The sequence below is a fragment of the Falco peregrinus genome, chromosome 11, assembly GCF_023634155.1.
Source record: "Falco peregrinus isolate bFalPer1 chromosome 11, bFalPer1.pri, whole genome shotgun sequence".
NCBI classification, from domain to species: Eukaryota; Metazoa; Chordata; class Aves; order Falconiformes; family Falconidae; genus Falco; species Falco peregrinus.
In genome coordinates this window covers 27,515,559-27,532,167 of record NC_073731.1, presented here as the reverse complement: position 1 = coordinate 27,532,167, position 16,609 = coordinate 27,515,559, and the positions used below count along the sequence as shown (strand labels likewise).

The following is a 16,609-nucleotide window of genomic DNA, read 5'->3' as shown; positions in this document are numbered from 1 at the left end:
AAAGGGCTCCATGCTACACTGAGGCACCCTTCCGAAACTACGTCCAAAGTAATCAATTCTTATAGTTTGTGGCTTTTTTTTTTTTCTGAAAGCAATTCCTTGCCTTAATCAACATGTGACACTAGCTCTCCCAAACAGAAACCAGACAGTCCCTTCACATTCCCTAGAGATGTTTTTGCTGCATACACTGTCTTTTATAGCAAGTCTTCAGTCTCTGCTACATGCACTGATAAGCATCATATGTTTTAAATTCAAAAAGATGATACAAACTGGATTAGTACCATCTGATGAAATTCATTAGCTTACATTAAGCAGATCAACCCTATGCAGTCATAACGGTCCCTTTGTAATTCTACTATTGATAGATGTAGTGCTTTTCAAACACTGAGCTAGTTTTTTTAACATTGTATTATCCAGGTCAGAAGATAACAAAGCCTCCTCAGATTAAAAAAAAAGAAAAACAAAAACATAAACAGTGGCTTTTTGTTCAGTGAAATACTTTGTCTGTTTGCAGGGAAACCTGCCATAAGCAAGTCTGCAACATCCACTCAGTCCAAAAAGGTCTCATCACTGAGGACGACTCATTATACGTGGTGATGGGAATAATATACAAGTCAAAGCTGACCCAGCAACTCCCCAGCATCAACAGGGTGATCTGGACCAGAAAAAAAAAAAAAAAAAATTCCCTGACACTAGAATTCCTCCTCTGAATTCAAGCTTTTGAAGCCAAGTTATATAAAAAGTTTTTAACTCCTCACTCATCATGAAGGCCAAAAGTTACCTTTGTTTGTTTGCTACAGTAAGAAACAAAACTGCAGTAAACAATGCTATCAACATCCTCAATCTGAACACTGCCTGTACTTCATTAAACAAACCTTGAATTTAAAACTAAGCTCTGGAAGATAAACTGAAGTAACCCATCACAGAGTCTCAAGACAGGCAAGTGTAGCAGGAAAAGCTGGTATTAGAATGGTAGCACATGTACAAGTTTGGATGAAGCATGCTGTGAAACTGCACCCTGCTAGGGAAATGGATGGTCCTACTCTCCTGCCTGCTCTACCACTTCAGGTCAAGCACATATGCAGAGTCAAATTATTTGTCTAGTTGACGAACACTGGTGGCACAGGAAGTATGTGAGACACACACTGGTTTCAGCACATCAAAAAGTGGATTCAAATCACTAAGAGGTCACAAAACCCCATGACAGTCAGGGGGAAGAATGCATGCGCTGGGACAGAAACCCCAAATGCATCCCAAAAATTCACCAGTGTAAAGAGACTGTTAGTGAGCAGTTATTTGAACAGAAATAGTTGCACTGAGTCTCCTTCCCAAACAAGATGGCATTACTAATTTCAAGTAGGTGCTACAACCTGTCATAAAGCAGGCATTAATGAATCTTGTCTCTGAACACTGAGCATCACCTAACTACTGCCAGATGGGATAAAGGGCTGGATGAACCCACTCAGTGACACATCACTTAAACATAAGCACACTAATATTAGTTACTTTATATCCAGCAAGTTACTTTTCTAATCAAAGTCTGAAACGCTGGGTTTAAGCTCCACGTTAGTCAAGCTCTCAAGAACTACCAGTCTAATTTGATACAGTCACACGAGAGACTGATCTCGTGTCTGAAATTATTTCCCAGTGCATTAGTTTTTGGCTCTGGGAGGCAAGCTTGCTTTCTGTGTTGCCAATACAAAGCATCCAACTTAAGAAAAAATGTTTTGTGTTTACTCTTGAGAAAACAGCAAGTACATACAGCTGTTAACATATAAATCTAAACCAAAGACCTAAAAACCAGCTTGTCACATACATGTTATAAAGGACTTCACAAAATAATTCAGAAATTGAATGTGGACATACATGCAATATGCCTTAACCAGATGTTCAACTTTGGAGTATGTTTATCACATAACAAGTAAGGAGCCAGGTCGTGTCCATCCCTCCACCCAACACAGTTAAACACACCCCAGGAGTACGTCCACATGGACACAACACAACTTGTTTCTAGTAATCAAAATATCAGCTGCAACTGAATTGCACAGGAAATAGCAAAATTACTGGGGGGGGGGGGGGGGGCGGAGGGGGGGCGGAGGGAAGAGGTAAATTATTTTAGGAACTGAAGTTCAGCCTACTTTCTTTTTTTTCAGATGTGAAAGAGGAACCTAAGCCACTTATCCCACAGAATGAGAATGCCTTAAAATCACTATTACATTTCTCTCGCATATAAACTGTAATTTCTTTTTGCAGAGAATGCAGCACATCCAACTTAAGCATATTTCTTTTCCAGTGTTAAATTACCCCACATTCAAGTCCGATAGTATTCCCTTTCCCCACAACTCCCAACCACCACAAGTTAATAAGAATTTACATTTTTAAGTATTACAATGTTTCTTCGACATATGGCAACTGTAGCTACTAAGAATCTTGTAAGACTTAACAGTGTTTGCAAAACAGGCTGAAGAAAAGACTTCTCTGGGGAAAAAAACCTAAACAAACCCAACCCCCAACCCCACAAACCTTGAAGTTATTTTAAATCCATTAATATTTGTCAGTAGTTTCCTCAAAACTGATCTCACCCAGCAAGCAGACCTACACAGTTCCAAGAGGACCACCCCTTGTTTTATCAAAAGGGCATTCAGGACACCCAAAAGCATTAAAACATTGTAGTGAATTGTCATCCTCTAGGTCAGCTAACTCCCCCCGTGACTCACTTTCCCACCTTCAGCTCCAGAGGTAGCAGCCCAGGAAAGTAAGACGACAAGTGGCAACACCTATTCGGTAAACACCTGCAGACTTTGGACCACAGGCCCATCATCTTTTTAGCCGATACCCAAACCTGCATACAGCTATCAAGGCCACCAGCAGCAACTGCTCACTCCAAACAGCATGACAGACATGCGGCAACATGTGAAATGCAGAGACTGTGCTGACCAAAACACAATTCTTCAGTTATTTTTAAACACAACACTGCATGTAACTAGATCAGAACTATTTTGTCCACCCTTCTTCACTCCATGAAGCAGGAACCTGTAATACTGAAGTGACAGAAGGAAGTGAGCACCAACATCAGGACATCAACAGCTTGAAACTTAACTCTAGATTATCCTACCTTCTCTAACGATCCATGCGTGCTCTAACTGTGGATCTCCAGTACTATGTAGTCCTCCTACCCCTCCACTACTTCCCCAAAAAACATTTTTGTAGGAATGCTATTGCACAAGGAAAAAAGCTGATTAGACAGGAACTGGTCTTGTTCCTCCTCCTCTACAGCTTTTGTAATAACAGCAATCTCCGCCTTTTTATTTATTTTCCCCTTTCTGTATTGCAGAGCCTGTCTTTGAGAGACTGCCAGGTGCAAATGAACTGTCAACTCTGGGTAAGTTATGCCAACAATACTTAAGACAGATAGCTTCCAAAATCTGCTGGGGGTGTGTGGGAAATATATATATGTATATGTAAAAAACCCCAAATAACTAAACTCTTAGCATAAAAAAAAAGCAATGTCACTTTGTATACCCCTCTTCCTCCATTAATATTAAATAGCATCAACTAGAAGATCCATGCAAAACTGGTCTGACACCTGACTATTCTGACAATTCTAAAAAAGCGGTTCGTAATGAAAGCTGATCATTTAATTGTTCTTATTTTCATGCTGCTGCACAGTAAAGACAAAAAGATAGTGTGCTCAGGCCAGGGGGTGAGAAAGGTAGAGATTAAGTAATTTGTTCAGCAAAACAGTGGAAACAGCAAAACAAATGAAAATCCATCATACTTCAAAAAGTAGAGAAGTGGTGCCCTAAGATTCCTGAGGAATAAAACCCAGACAACATTTGGTATCAACACAGGAAGCTAATCACTAACAGGATTCACATGGCATCTCTAGGACCACAACACTCTCAAAGAGGCAAAGTTTATCCTTAAGCTGCTGATGTAGCACTGCACACTTGAATGTTGTCAACTGCATAGATTTCTGATCCCTTCATCTTCCATTGTGAGTTCTTCTGCCTTGAACAGTTTAACTGCACTGTCAGTTAAACCGGGATATTCCTCACGCCAATCCTCTCTTTTCCAAGAAAGACAGTATTTCATTTGAGTCCCAAAATATCTAGATTTGGTTTATCTAATTTACTTAGGGAAGAAAAAAATAAGTTCCTTATCAACACTTCAATTCCAGGTTATAAAAAAAACCAACCAAACCCACAAATCAAAAAAACCCAACCAAACCAAACCCCAAACCACCAGAGAAACCTTTTTGTTTTAACATTATTGTAAGAATTGTTGTTAAGAATGTTGTAAGAAATTACCTTTTTGTGTAGGTGGTTGCAGCATCGTTGACTGATGCATGAAACAGAATTCTGAAGTACAGGACAAAACAAGCAGTTAATTATATTGAAATGCATTTATAGCAAGTTCAACAGGGATGTTATCAAGCAGACAAAAGTGACATCTTGAATCAGCCAAGTCTTAGCTGCTCACCTTTATCTGGATTGCTGTTGTTCTGGATGCTCCAAGACAAGTTTTCCTTAATTTTTAGTTGATCACTATTAACTGCTTGGCATCAAAAGGACTGGATCACGTTTTGTCTAGCATTAGTTTTCTCTGTGACAAGCTACCCCATTCAAACAGACTTTACTCTGCACAACCCTGGCAGACAGCATTCATTACTAGAGCTGTGAAGTAATGAATAATGCGATTTATTCTGTAATTTCTGGCTCTCTGTTCAAGATACCAAAGCAGATAATACATCTCTATTAATCCTCTCTGGAAATCTTCAGACAAATTGACTCGTGTGTTTAGAGCTCACTCAGAACCTCTTGAAAGAAGTTAGCAGCAAATAAGCTCTGTAGGGGTCTTCACAGAGGTGAAACCTGTTCACTGCCTACGCATTTCTTCTACGTAACTCATTCCATTATCTGCAAGAGCTATCAAAAAGTACACCACATAATTCTTTTCCAGACTGGTTCACCAGAATCCTTAACCAAGTTTCAGGTGAAAAATGAAACCCAAGTTTTTATAGAACACAGTTTCAGCAATAAATTTCTTCACGGGAACTTTCATCAGCAATTGGGTGGGAAGGGGAAGGGATATATCAAAAAACCCCACTAAGTTTCAAATGTGTGCTCCTGTCCAAGTACTGCTTCTATGAAGTGTCATAATTAACAGAAATGGTACAAAAATGTCTTTTTCATTGGAGTATATAAACTGAAACCGATCGAACTAAGCTCTCAGACACGCCAGAGGGTGTGACTGCAACAGAAAGGTAGTCAACCAAGAAGGGAACACCTATAAACTGAGAAACCAGATAAGAGTGCAGAAGGGTTAAAAAAAAAAACCCAACCAAAAAAACCCCCCACCCCCCAAACCACTACACTCCATCACTACACCATACTATCAAACCATGAAAACCAGAAATGCTTCCAAATTCAGCATTAAGGAATCTAAACAGCAACAAAAATGTTTTTTCTTAGCACCGTAGAGAGCTCAGTCCACCTCCAGACTCTATCCAGCAATATACTCACCAAACTTGTTTTCATATGGAGCAGACAAATTTTACACTCTCAAAGAGCCACTCACACATACACTACTTCAGCCAAGGTAGTAACCCCCAGTGTTTCCTAGTTTGCCTTAAGTATTTAGGCCACATATTGAAGAGAAAAAGGGAAGGGAAGGCTGATTATTTTTTAATCAAATACTACTCACATTAGTATTTAAAAATCAAGACTAAAAGCAGTCATCATTTAATGTATTTTAATAGCAAACTTACAGGAACAGCACAGAAGACAGACAACATTAAAAACATGTACTTGCATGTAGGACAACTCAGTTAGAAAAGTATAGTGAATGGATGGAATCTACTATATGATAAAAATGCTACAAACACCATTTAGTTGCCATTGATAAGAAATTTACTTGTTTAAAAAAATCCAAATGCTGGCATTGTCCAGAAAAATTTGACAGGTTTATTTATATTTTTTTTTATAAAGTTGAATTCTTGAAACTTGTTCACCGCAACATTTTTTGACCACATTGATATTTTATGTCCCCTCGTTTATATTAAAAATCCACACACAAATGAAAATGGAAAAAAACTTGCCAATACCCAATTCCATCCCCTATTTTTCCATTTGCAACCATATACTTAGGTACCTTTTAACCCCATGGAAAAAATATCTAACGTTCATTACTACCAATAACAGGAAGAAGATTTTGCTTCGAGAATGACAAACCCATCATAGTGAAGTTTAAGCACGCTCTCCACGTATGCGGCGCGCTAGCTGGATATCTTTTGGCATGATTGTGACACGTTTGGCATGGATAGCACACAGGTTGGTATCTTCAAACAGGCCAACCAAGTAGGCTTCACTTGCCTCCTAGTGTAGAAGAAAAGAGTTAAGAACACTTTCACTTCTGGAGCACTAGCAAAAAAATATTAATAATTTAAAGTAAAATGTTACATGACATTAAGTTTAGGCTTCTTAGTTACTCACAAACATGAACATTTTTATATTCTCAATATTTTCTTAATAAACCATCGAATAATACTCTATGTCAAAGTTGCGTACTACTGGCATTTGGTGAAGACATCCTCCAGAACACAACTGAACCAATATCCTGACAGGAACTCACAAGATAAGGGGTTATCTTATCAAAAGGTTAGTTTGTTTAGGAACTTCCCTTTTTAAAGGCTGGGTTACACTATTTGAGTGACTTGTCTGCTGCCTCTTCCACAGTAAGAGCTATTGAGCATCAGGTGAAACTGGCAGGTGCCAGGGGAAAGAGGAGCAGGTATTCCTTCACAATTTGGGCACACAGCTCCTTGCCATAGGATACCAAAGAGGTGGCTTAATTCAAAAGTCAAAAATTAGTTGAAGAAACATACTGAGAATTATTAGAAATAAGAGAACAACTTTAGCTCAAGAACTCCCTGAACCACCAAAACGGGGACAGCAGTCAGAGAATTACTGTTACACACTTGTCCTATTCCTATACTTCCTTCCTGCCCAAGCAGCTCCTGTCTATTTGGGGCACACAGCACAGGCCCCCACCATCACAGGTATCTCACATCTGCCAGAATCGTTGGGTCAGCAGTTGGGAGCGCAAAGGCCAACCCTATCCTGGGAACACCACAATCCTGACCAGTGTTCTCCCTGTCACTGAACAACTGCCGACAGGATTCCGGGTCAGACAGATGCTCAGTCGGACCTAATTATTCTTCTGGCTCACATTAAGTTAGCCGCTATTGAGCCCAGCACAGCACACAGCAATGTTTACACATTTTTGGGCTGACACAGAATTCTAACACCTAACAATCTCCTAGGAAGTATCTTGGCACATCAGTACCTGACCAGTACATGGACCAGGGAACAGCACATAGCTGGGGTGAGAAGCTAGGAATGAGGGGGCTCACTTCTAGAAAGAAGGTTGAGGTCCCCCTTTCTGGAATACATGCAAGAGAACAGCTTGTGTGAACCATTTAATTACCAAAAACCACAAAAATCAACTTAACTAGGTTCAAAGTCATAGATCATCCAATCTATGACTAATTACCTAATCTAAAAGAAAAACATTTACTACAGCAGATGAGTACTGTAGTGAGTCATTTCATATACAATAGAACATGGGTACCCCAAAACAGTCTGCTAAATCACTACATGAAAACTTAAAAAGACACTTCACCAGAATAAGCCATGCTGGCATGAACATGGTACCAAACGCGTTAAAAGTTGGGTTTGTTTTTTTTGTGGAGGTTGGTGGGGTTTTTTTGCAAATATGCAAGCAGGAAGCACTAGGAATAGTATGTGAACAAGTTCTATACCAACTACTCCTTAATGCAAAACTAAGAACATTCAAACCAGCCTTCTGAAAAAGTATTAACTACTGACTAAATTTTAACGAGCAGTTCCTCCTAAAAAGACACACAGGTAAACCTTCAGGATTTAAGAAGCACCACATTCACTCACAGCAGTGAAGACAGAACAACAACTACAAGGAAAACCAACAACTCTGCAAATGCACACAGACACCTTTTGAAGCCAAGCATGTGGCTCAAGTTTATAGGATCTCACAGCATACATCTTGGCCCTTTATCAATTGGAAGTCATTAACTAGAAAAAAAATATTTTTGCCTGCATATCAGATATTCCACAATTACAGATAGGTTCTGGAACAATCGACGAACAGCTAAAAGAATAGTAAAGACCCATCTTAAATTGGGAGTGTCTTTCTATCATGAGAGGGAAATTATGATTTCCTGTGATAAGAACACAGTCTTGGAGGGAACCTAACCTAACTTAGATGCAGGAATTTGGGCCAGAAAGAGCAGTATTTCACGCTCAATATACTCTAAATGTAAGTTATTTAACTAATACTTTTTTTAAAAAACATTTAATATAAACCACATCATACAAAAGTACTTATTTCCCTAACGGTGCTTAGATCAAGCGGTTTTTCTTTAAAGAGCATTTGAGGATATCAAGACCTCCATCTGGACACGTGAGAACAAGCTTGATGTAACGCTCTCCTCGCAGACTGCATAGCTTTCAAAAGCAAAGCCTCTAACAAAGCTCAAAGGTAGAGGAAACACATTTATCTTAAGTGTCTTAATAAGCCGCACTGTCAAGTGCAACTACTTGAGAGGAGGGGACTATCAAGTAAAAAGACCAACAAAAACCAAACCAAAAAAAGGCCCCCACCCCAAACCGCATTTGTTACCTTTGTAAAGAGCTGCTGACCTGTCACTACGTTATTTTAGCCTATGGTATCTATAAGGCATCACACTGAGCAAGGGAAGGCTGAGGGGCACATCCCCCCCATCAGCCCCACCCCCCGAGGGACCACGCCCACCGCGGCAGCCCACCAATCAGGCACAGCTAGGGCTAACCCTAGAAACAGCCTGGCCAATGGGGGGGGGGGGGGAGGCGGGGCCCTCCCCTACCTTCCATCTCCAGGTTTTGGGGGCACCTGGCTGCGACCCCCACCAACCGACCCGGGCACCTTCCCCCAGGGCCCCGCCGCAGGAACCTCACCTGCAAAGCACCGATGGCAGCGCTCTGGAAGCGCAGATCTGTTTTGAAGTCCTGAGCAATTTCACGCACCAGACGCTGGAAAGGAAGTTTGCGGATCAAAAGTTCGGTAGACTTTTGGTAGCGCCTGATTTCACGGAGAGCCACGGTACCCGGCCTTTCGAAATGAAATGATAATATTAAAAAAATAATTAGTATGGCAAATAAATTCTACATCACCTTAAAAATACTGGTTCACCAGCTCAGCTAAGCCAAGCACCACATACATTCTGTTTCCACCAGAAAAATCCCAGCATTTACAATACCAAACCAGTTTCCCTGGCTTAGGGTCACTTGTTTTCCCACCATTGCTCCGTACAACCTCCCACTGGCCTCAGCAGGGATCCCTCGGGCAGACACACGAGGCCCTGCCTTCACCCAGAGCAGATGTGGACAGCACACATTAGCCAGCAGACACCGACACATCTCGGTGCAGATGTGAGGAACCGCAACCCTGCCACAAGTGAGCTGGTCCAGCTGTACCACAGGATCCTCAGAGCAATCAGCCTGACAGCAAGCATGATTTTAAGGGGAATCTGCTGCTTCTTCCCTACCGTCAACATTCACAGAACCAGCAAAATTTATATTTTGTGCTACGTTACCAGGACAAAGTGCCTAGCGTATTTCCTTGTGTTGGTTTTGGGGTCAGAATCAAATTCAGATTAACAACATACTTTTGCAGACACTAAGTCCATCCATGAAATTAACACATTTATTTCCGTGGAAACTTTGTATTTTCCAACTCCAGCTTTATTACCTTTCTCCCAGTCGATTAATTCCACCTCATACCTACAGCAAGAGACTTTTAGATTAAGTTGCCTATTCCAAACCCGCTTCTCCTTCCCATCCCCCTTTCCCCCCCGCAGGGAATGGGTACGCCTAGCCCAGGAACATCCTTCAAGCTGAAGCACAACTGCGGCTATTCTGCACCCAGCAAGGACTGGAAAGCCTCCTTATCAGAGGGCTGCCCAAAAGCCCGGTTGCCCCGGCCAGCCGGGATGCTGCCTGCCCCACGGCGGAGCGCAGCGCAGCGCAACGGGCCGGCCCCGCGCATCCCTGGGCACGTCGCGCCCTCTCGCGGCCGGTCACCTCCCCTACGCTGCCGTCAGCGCCGGGGACCGATCGAACCCTGTAAGTAAATAATGCCGCTAAGAATAAACTTCGCGGCGGCACAGCCCTGCTGCAGCATTTCAATAACCAGAAGTCAAAACAATAATACTAAAAAAATATAAAAATCGTAGAGCCGCGTTCACCGTAGTGGGAGTGTTGATTTTTTTAAGCACCGGTACCAAAATGCCCAGAACGGGGCTAATGGTAGCCACAGGGTCGATGCCGGTGCTGGGTGTTGTGTTTTCGCGGCAGGCGGGGGCCCCACCGCGGCGGAGCGGTGCCGGCGGGCGGCCCCGGGGAGTGGAGGAGCGCAGCGCGCCGGCGGCGGGGAGAAACCCCTTCGGCGCCCCGCCCCGGCCCCGCGGGGGAGGGAGGTTGGGGGGGGTGGCGGGGGGGGGGTGTGATGCGGCCGGTATCGGCCCGGTGCCGCCTCTGCGCGGCGCTGCGTACCGGTAACGGTGCGGCTTCTTCACCCCGCCAGTAGAGGGCGCGCTCTTGCGGGCGGCTTTGGTGGCGAGCTGCTTGCGGGGCGCCTTGCCGCCGGTGGACTTGCGGGCGGTTTGCTTGGTACGGGCCATGCTCCTGCCGACGTCGCTGCCTTACACCTGCCGGAGGGCGGAAGAGACGGGGGGGGGGGGGGGGGGCGGCCGCCCCGCTCAGCGCACGCCCCCCGCCGGCACCTGCCCCCAGCGGGCGGCCCCTGCCCCGCGCGAGCCGCCCCGACCCGTGGGGCCAGCTGTGTCGTGTGTCCGTCCGTCCCCCCCCCACCCCGCGGCCGCCGAACGCCTCCCAACCACCAACGAAAGGGGAAACGCGCAAATAAATAAATAAATAGGAATTAAACCTTCAGCCGGTCGCGGAATATTAAAAAATACAGGGTTTGGGGAGTGGGGGGTGATGGGTTTTTTTGCCCACGAATTCAATAGCGCGGCGGCTGCGAGAGAGCAACCTCCCGCCGGCAAGCGCCGAGAGCTGGCTGCCCCCCCCCGGCCGCCAGTCACCTGCCAAGTGTTTGCAAACCCCGGCCGGCAAACATCGGGGGGCTGGCACCCCCCGCGCCGCTGCCGCCCGGCGGGGACCCCCTCGGGACCTGCGGAGCGGGGGAAGCGGGAAGGCAGCCCCCGCCGCCCGCCTGCCCAGCCCTCGCCGCCGCCCGCCGGCGCTCCCCGACCCGCCGGCAGCCGCAGGCAAAGCGGCCTTTATCGTGCAAAAAGGAGAGCCCGGATAAAGTGCGAGAAAGCAACAAACTTTTTTTTTTTTTAGAGGGGGGTGTTTTTTTGGGTGCCGTCTTTCTCTTTCTGTGGAACTGCTTCCCCCAAAGCCGCCTCGCTCCCAAGCGCCTCTCACAGGCAAACTCATCTCCCAGACCCAGAACAAAATGGAAACAATCACGAAATGCAGCTCTAGTCCTTTTGCAAAGGAGGAAAAAATAAATTGCGAAAAATAACGCCGAAAAAATCGCAAGGAACTCCAAACCATGTGGGTGCAAACGAAGGGGGAGGCAGCGGAAAAGTTTGCACTCGAAAACCAAAAAATTGCGTTGGGTTTGGGTCGTTCCTTCGGCGAATTTCTTTCCCTTTTTATTGTTTTTTATGCAATAGGAAAAAAAAATATGGTCGGTGACCAGAGAAAAGAGACAAGATGGTGAAGCTGAGCAACAACTGTGGGGAGCAGGGGAAGGAAGGCAGGAGAGTTACCCTGGGCTGGCGAGCGGCTCCTCTTTGCGGCCGCTTCCCAGCCCCGATCCGGGGGATGTCGGGCTGAGGAGGCAGCTAAGGGGCTGGGGAGGCAGCTGGGGGGGGTCTGGAGCGGGGGCGAGGGGAGCAGAGGGGGGCAACGACCGCGCGAAGCGGAGCCGGGGGTGCCGGCGGAGGGAGCCGCTCCGGCTGCGCCGGGAAGGCGGCGCGGCGAAGGGGGACGCGAAGCACCGCCGCCTCCCGAGCCCCCCAAAAGTTTGTGGGGAGGGTCGGGGGAGGGCGGCGGGGTACGGCCGGGGGGCGGCGGGACGCGGGGGGCGGCGGGCGCGGCGCCAGACTTACCCCGTCCGCTGGGCGAGCGCGGCTGCCGTGCGGGAGGGAGGGCGGGAGGAGGGCGGGCGGGCGGGCGCGAGGAGGAGCCGGCGCTGCTGCCGCTGCTGCTGCTGCTGCTGCTGGCGGCGGCGGCTCGGAGCACAATTGAAAGATGGCTGCCCGGGGAGGGCCGGCCCGCCGCTCGGCCCCGCCCCCGCCCGCCCCGGGCCCGCCCCCCCACCAATGGAGCACAATGGAGGGAAGGCGCGGCCCCGCCCGCCGCCCCGCCCCCTCCCTCTGCGCCGTGTGTACAAACACAAAAGGCACGCCGCGCGCGCGAGGGGGATTCCCCCCCCCTCCCCCTCCCGGCGGGGGCGCGCGAGGCCACGGCGGGGCCAGCGGGCGCGGAGCGGGTTGGGCGGCATCGCAACCCCCCGGCCCCGCAGCCCCCCGCGGCCGGCACCCCCGCTCCCCCGTACCCACAGGGTGGGCGGCAGGCGCGGCGGGGGCACGGCGAACCCACCCCAGGGGAGAGGGGCAGGGGCCTGCCGGCACCCGGTTGGCGGGTGGGCTAGCGCTGCAGAGCAAGCTGGGCCTACCTCTCACCCCCACCAAAGCACAAGGGGCCTCGGCGGCGACCCCCTGAGTCCCTCTTACTGGTTCGGGGGGGCTTGGGGGGTTGGGGTTTGGGTTTTGTTTACGTAGAAGCAACGCCAAAATTCTCACTGGCAGCAGGCCCGTCGGAGCCAGCCCGGCAGGGGTCTGCCGTGGAAGTGCCATATTCCTCACTCTGCGAAATGAGAGCTGAGCATCAAGAGGGGACCACCGGGGTACTTCTGACTTGGAAACAACTGCAGGCACAATGGTTCACAAGGAAAACCCGATGCTTGGGGGCGAAGAGGAGTCTCGTTCGCTCTATCAGTGCTGTCAAACTATTTCAAGTTTGCAGTGCAGCTATTAGAAAAGCGACTATAACAAGTTTAGCACTGTCATCGCCAATGGATCCCGTCCAGTTGTATCAGCTGCCATGTTGTTTAATGGGAGGATTCACTCTTACTTCATTTTTTAACACCAGAAACAAAAAGCCCTATGGGGAAGTAACCTCTACTCTCACTGAAGAGTCACTTGCAATTTTCTTAACCATATTTCCACTACAGAGCCTAATTCTGTACTCACACAAACTGGTGCCACCATCTTGTCTGCCATTTAGGTATAAGAAGGAGCTGTACTTGATTTGCAAAACCTTTATTATGGATGATGATGTAATGCAGTTCTGTGCGGAGACATCCAAGCTACCTCCAGCAGCAGTAGTTTAGCTGTGTGAGCAGAGCAATTCACTTGGGGCTAATCAAACCTGATGAGGGAAGGAGTGTTGTCACGAGCAGAACACCCTGCTAAATTAGATATAGGCAGCTTTGGTCCTCAAACAAATACAACGGGCTGCACCACACAGACTACTGTAGACATATACCTCTGGCACTACAGTGAGTTTATGAGAGGTGACTGTCAGGAAAAAGAAACTGCAGAGGATTTTTGTTATACTTACAGAAGAATTAGTGGAGCCATCTATCTATTGGTAGCGTTTTATGAGAGAACAGCACCTTACTGGACAGCCAGAAAGGGAACTCAAAGCTGCACAGTATTATACAACAGAGGATTTGCAAATACTCTGTGAACTCCAAACGCTGGGCACCGAAATCGGCATCAATTCCCAACATAACACACGCATCCCATAATGAGCAGCTGGAAAAGTTAAAAGCTATTTCCCAGCTGCAGGCAGCTGCCCAGAGATTAATAATTCATAATTATCCCTGTTAGCTTTAACTCCGAACGCGCCGGGACGCCAAGCGGAAGCAGCCGTGCTCTCCCCGCTCCGCGCTTACCCCCCACGCCCCCCTCCCGCAGCCAGGCGCCGCTCCCGGCGGGACCCAGGCAAGGCGGGACGGAGCGCTGGGGTCACCGCCGCGACCCGGAGGCGGCGGGGCGCTCGCCGACACGCGCGGGCGGCACCCGATCGCGCCCCACTGGCGCGGCGCCCCCTGCCGCTGGCCCGGCGCCCGGCGCCGCCATTGGCGGGAGCGCCCTGGAATTCCATGACGTCGCGGAGGGGGCGGGGCGAGGGGCGGGGCGAGAGGGGCTGTCCCGGCCCCGCTCGCTGTCCCTTCCCCCGCGGGGAGCCCGGCGCGGCTGCCCGGCCCGCTGCCAGCCCGAGCCTTTTCCGCTGGGCCAGGGGGGACCCTGCTGCCCGTCTGTCCCCTCCAGGCCCCCCGCCGCTGCCTGCCCTACCGCTGGTAGTTCGGACCCATCTAAACGCTTAAGAAACACCACAGGCAGGACGGAGGCGTGCTGAACGGCCCTCGCTGAAACCCACCCAAGCCCAGCTACGGAAAACCGACTCCAGTGTTACCAACTTTCGCACCCTCGTTTCGCCCTGGCTGATTAACGCCATTAAAATCCTGCTTTTCCAGGACGACGGGAACAGCTACGACCCTGGGGCAGCCCTCGAAGCTTTACCACCAATGCTATTTGTGTGCCAACAGGACGCTGAAGGAAGAGCTGGCCCAAGACTTAAAAAGACTCCAGACGTTCTTCTTTCCCTGGCAGCGCTGATAAGGGTTGGCTCCTCCTTTCCAAAGGCCTTTATCTCTGCAGACCACAGGGATCTTCCACCCTTCAGTGTTTGTAAGTGGCCACGAAGAGATCTAACCTAATGAGATTCCACCGGTTTAATCAACAATAACATGCCAAGGACGACTGCAGTACCTCATCCTCACCCGGCGTAACCACCGCTGCTGCGAGCATGTCCAGACTGCTATGGGAAATAAGATTAGGATGGAAAACAGCTGGTCTGGATCAGAGCCAAAGACGGCTCAAATGATAATGGATAGAAAGAAGGAACATTCGAATCAGAAGTTGTCCAAGATGTTTTTAGCACCTTTCACAGAAAGTACGTAGCCCTCGCTCAGCAAAGAGAGGCAGATTTCCACAGCTCATACACAGTTCGGCTGCCCAGGTAGCATACATTTTCCAAAATACTCTCACCTTCATCTTGTTGGGAAACTCTCCCTCTTATCTTGCCCAGGAGACTCTGGGCAGAGGAAGGCAGCCATTTTTCCTATCAGACCGGATTAGTTGCAACTCACTGTATCAAGCTGAAAATAGTTTCAAAATTGTTACTGGGGAAAAAAATTTGTTGCTTAGAGCTAAGCCTTCAAGCTCAAGTCCTCCAAATAGTGGCTAGTCAGGTTCAAATGCCAGTGTAAGGCACTTGCTCGGTGGGCCCAAGAGCTAACAGATCAACCCCAGTAACATCACAGACTGCACGCAGATCTAGAAACAACTGCAGCAGCTGCTTCCCTTTGCAACAGCACAGATTACAAACCCCAGAATAAAAGACAGCAGAGCAGATTAAGTGTGACTTTTCTGAGGTTATCCGGACAAAGGAGAATAAGCGAGTCTAGCACATATGATTGTTTTTAAGCAATGTTGCAGGTATCTTTCAGAAATGTTTGGAAAAGGTTTTCCACTACAAGAGAGATTCACAGTTTGTCCCCAAACCCTAAATGCTCTCTGATCAAAGAAGTATTTCCTTCCTATCCTGCCCCAAAAGCACAAACTAAAAATCCAAACGACTTAGTCTAGTTTCAGCTCAACAAAGAAAGGTCCCAAGGTCCCCTTCTATTACCCAGGGGAAGCTGGGGTTGTTACTCATTTTATGCAAAAAGCTACTCAGATATTTAGTGAGGGAAGGAGTATAGAAGACTGGCTTTATGTACAATGCTCACTTGACTCCTACTTCCACATATCTCCTTCCAGGCCCAATTCTCCCTTCCTGTTCTTGAGATCCATCCCTCTTCTCTCACTCATCCAACCTCCCTTCAGACTCAAGCTCTGCATCCTCACTCCTATTCCCTGTCCCAGCTCCCAGCCTGCCAGCCATTTTACAATTTCATATTCCCTACACACCCTCCTTGATCCAATGTATTTGCTCCGGCAATTTGATTTTTCTTCCCTTTCTCTTTGTTCCTATCCCTATCTTTCCACCCTCTTGATTTTTACACCAAACCGTTCCCACCTTCCCCTAATTTTTTAGCCAGTCCCAGCCCCATAGCTGTGTTTCCTTCTGCAGCTCCCAGGCCAGACAGCCTTTCCTAGCCAATTCCAATTCCATCCTTAAAAGTCCAGTCCTGGCTAACCGGCCACCCAGTTTCTGGCTGTGGCTGCTTTACAGTTACAAATTCTCCTGGAAATTGAAGAAAAATAGCAATACAAAATGCTTCCAAGTTTTTAAACTGTCTTCCTTTTAAGATGATTTTTGGCAGAATGAAAAAATTTGTAACCTTAACTTTGTATTAACGGTATATTTTGGTGCAGTTTTAAATGTATTCCTAAATAATCATGTACATAAAAGATGAAAATACA

The 16,609-nt window shown here is 47.6% G+C and overlaps 1 protein-coding gene across 1 annotated transcript; it reads right to left on the bottom strand.

Moving 5' to 3' along the window:
* Positions 1-5,740: 5,740 nt before the first annotated feature.
* Positions 5,741-12,344, bottom strand: LOC101918753 (histone H3.3A). Its single transcript, XM_055815954.1, has 4 exons — positions 12,218-12,344; positions 10,629-10,783; positions 9,033-9,186; positions 5,741-6,377 (listed from the first exon to the last, which is right to left on the bottom strand). Exons 2-4 carry the CDS (start codon positions 10,754-10,756, stop codon positions 6,249-6,251), a joined length of 411 nt encoding a protein of 136 aa, XP_055671929.1. The 5' UTR covers positions 10,757-10,783; positions 12,218-12,344; the 3' UTR covers positions 5,741-6,248.
* Between the last annotated feature and the right edge of the window lie 4,265 nt (positions 12,345-16,609).

What these genes read in the sequence shown, in the direction of transcription:
- LOC101918753 (XM_055815954.1), bottom strand. Translation starts at nt 10,756, where the DNA reads ATGGCCCGTACCAAGCAAACCGCCCGCAAGTCCACCGGCGGCAAGGCG. An exon ending in AAGAAGCCGCACCGTTACCG is followed by an intron (nt 9,187 to 10,628) that starts GTACGCAGCGCC and finishes TCATTTCGAAAG; the next exon opens with GCCGGGTACCGTGGCTCTCC. An exon ending in CTGCCATCGGTGCTTTGCAG is followed by an intron (nt 6,378 to 9,032) that starts GTGAGGTTCCTG and finishes CTTCTACACTAG; the next exon opens with GAGGCAAGTGAAGCCTACTT.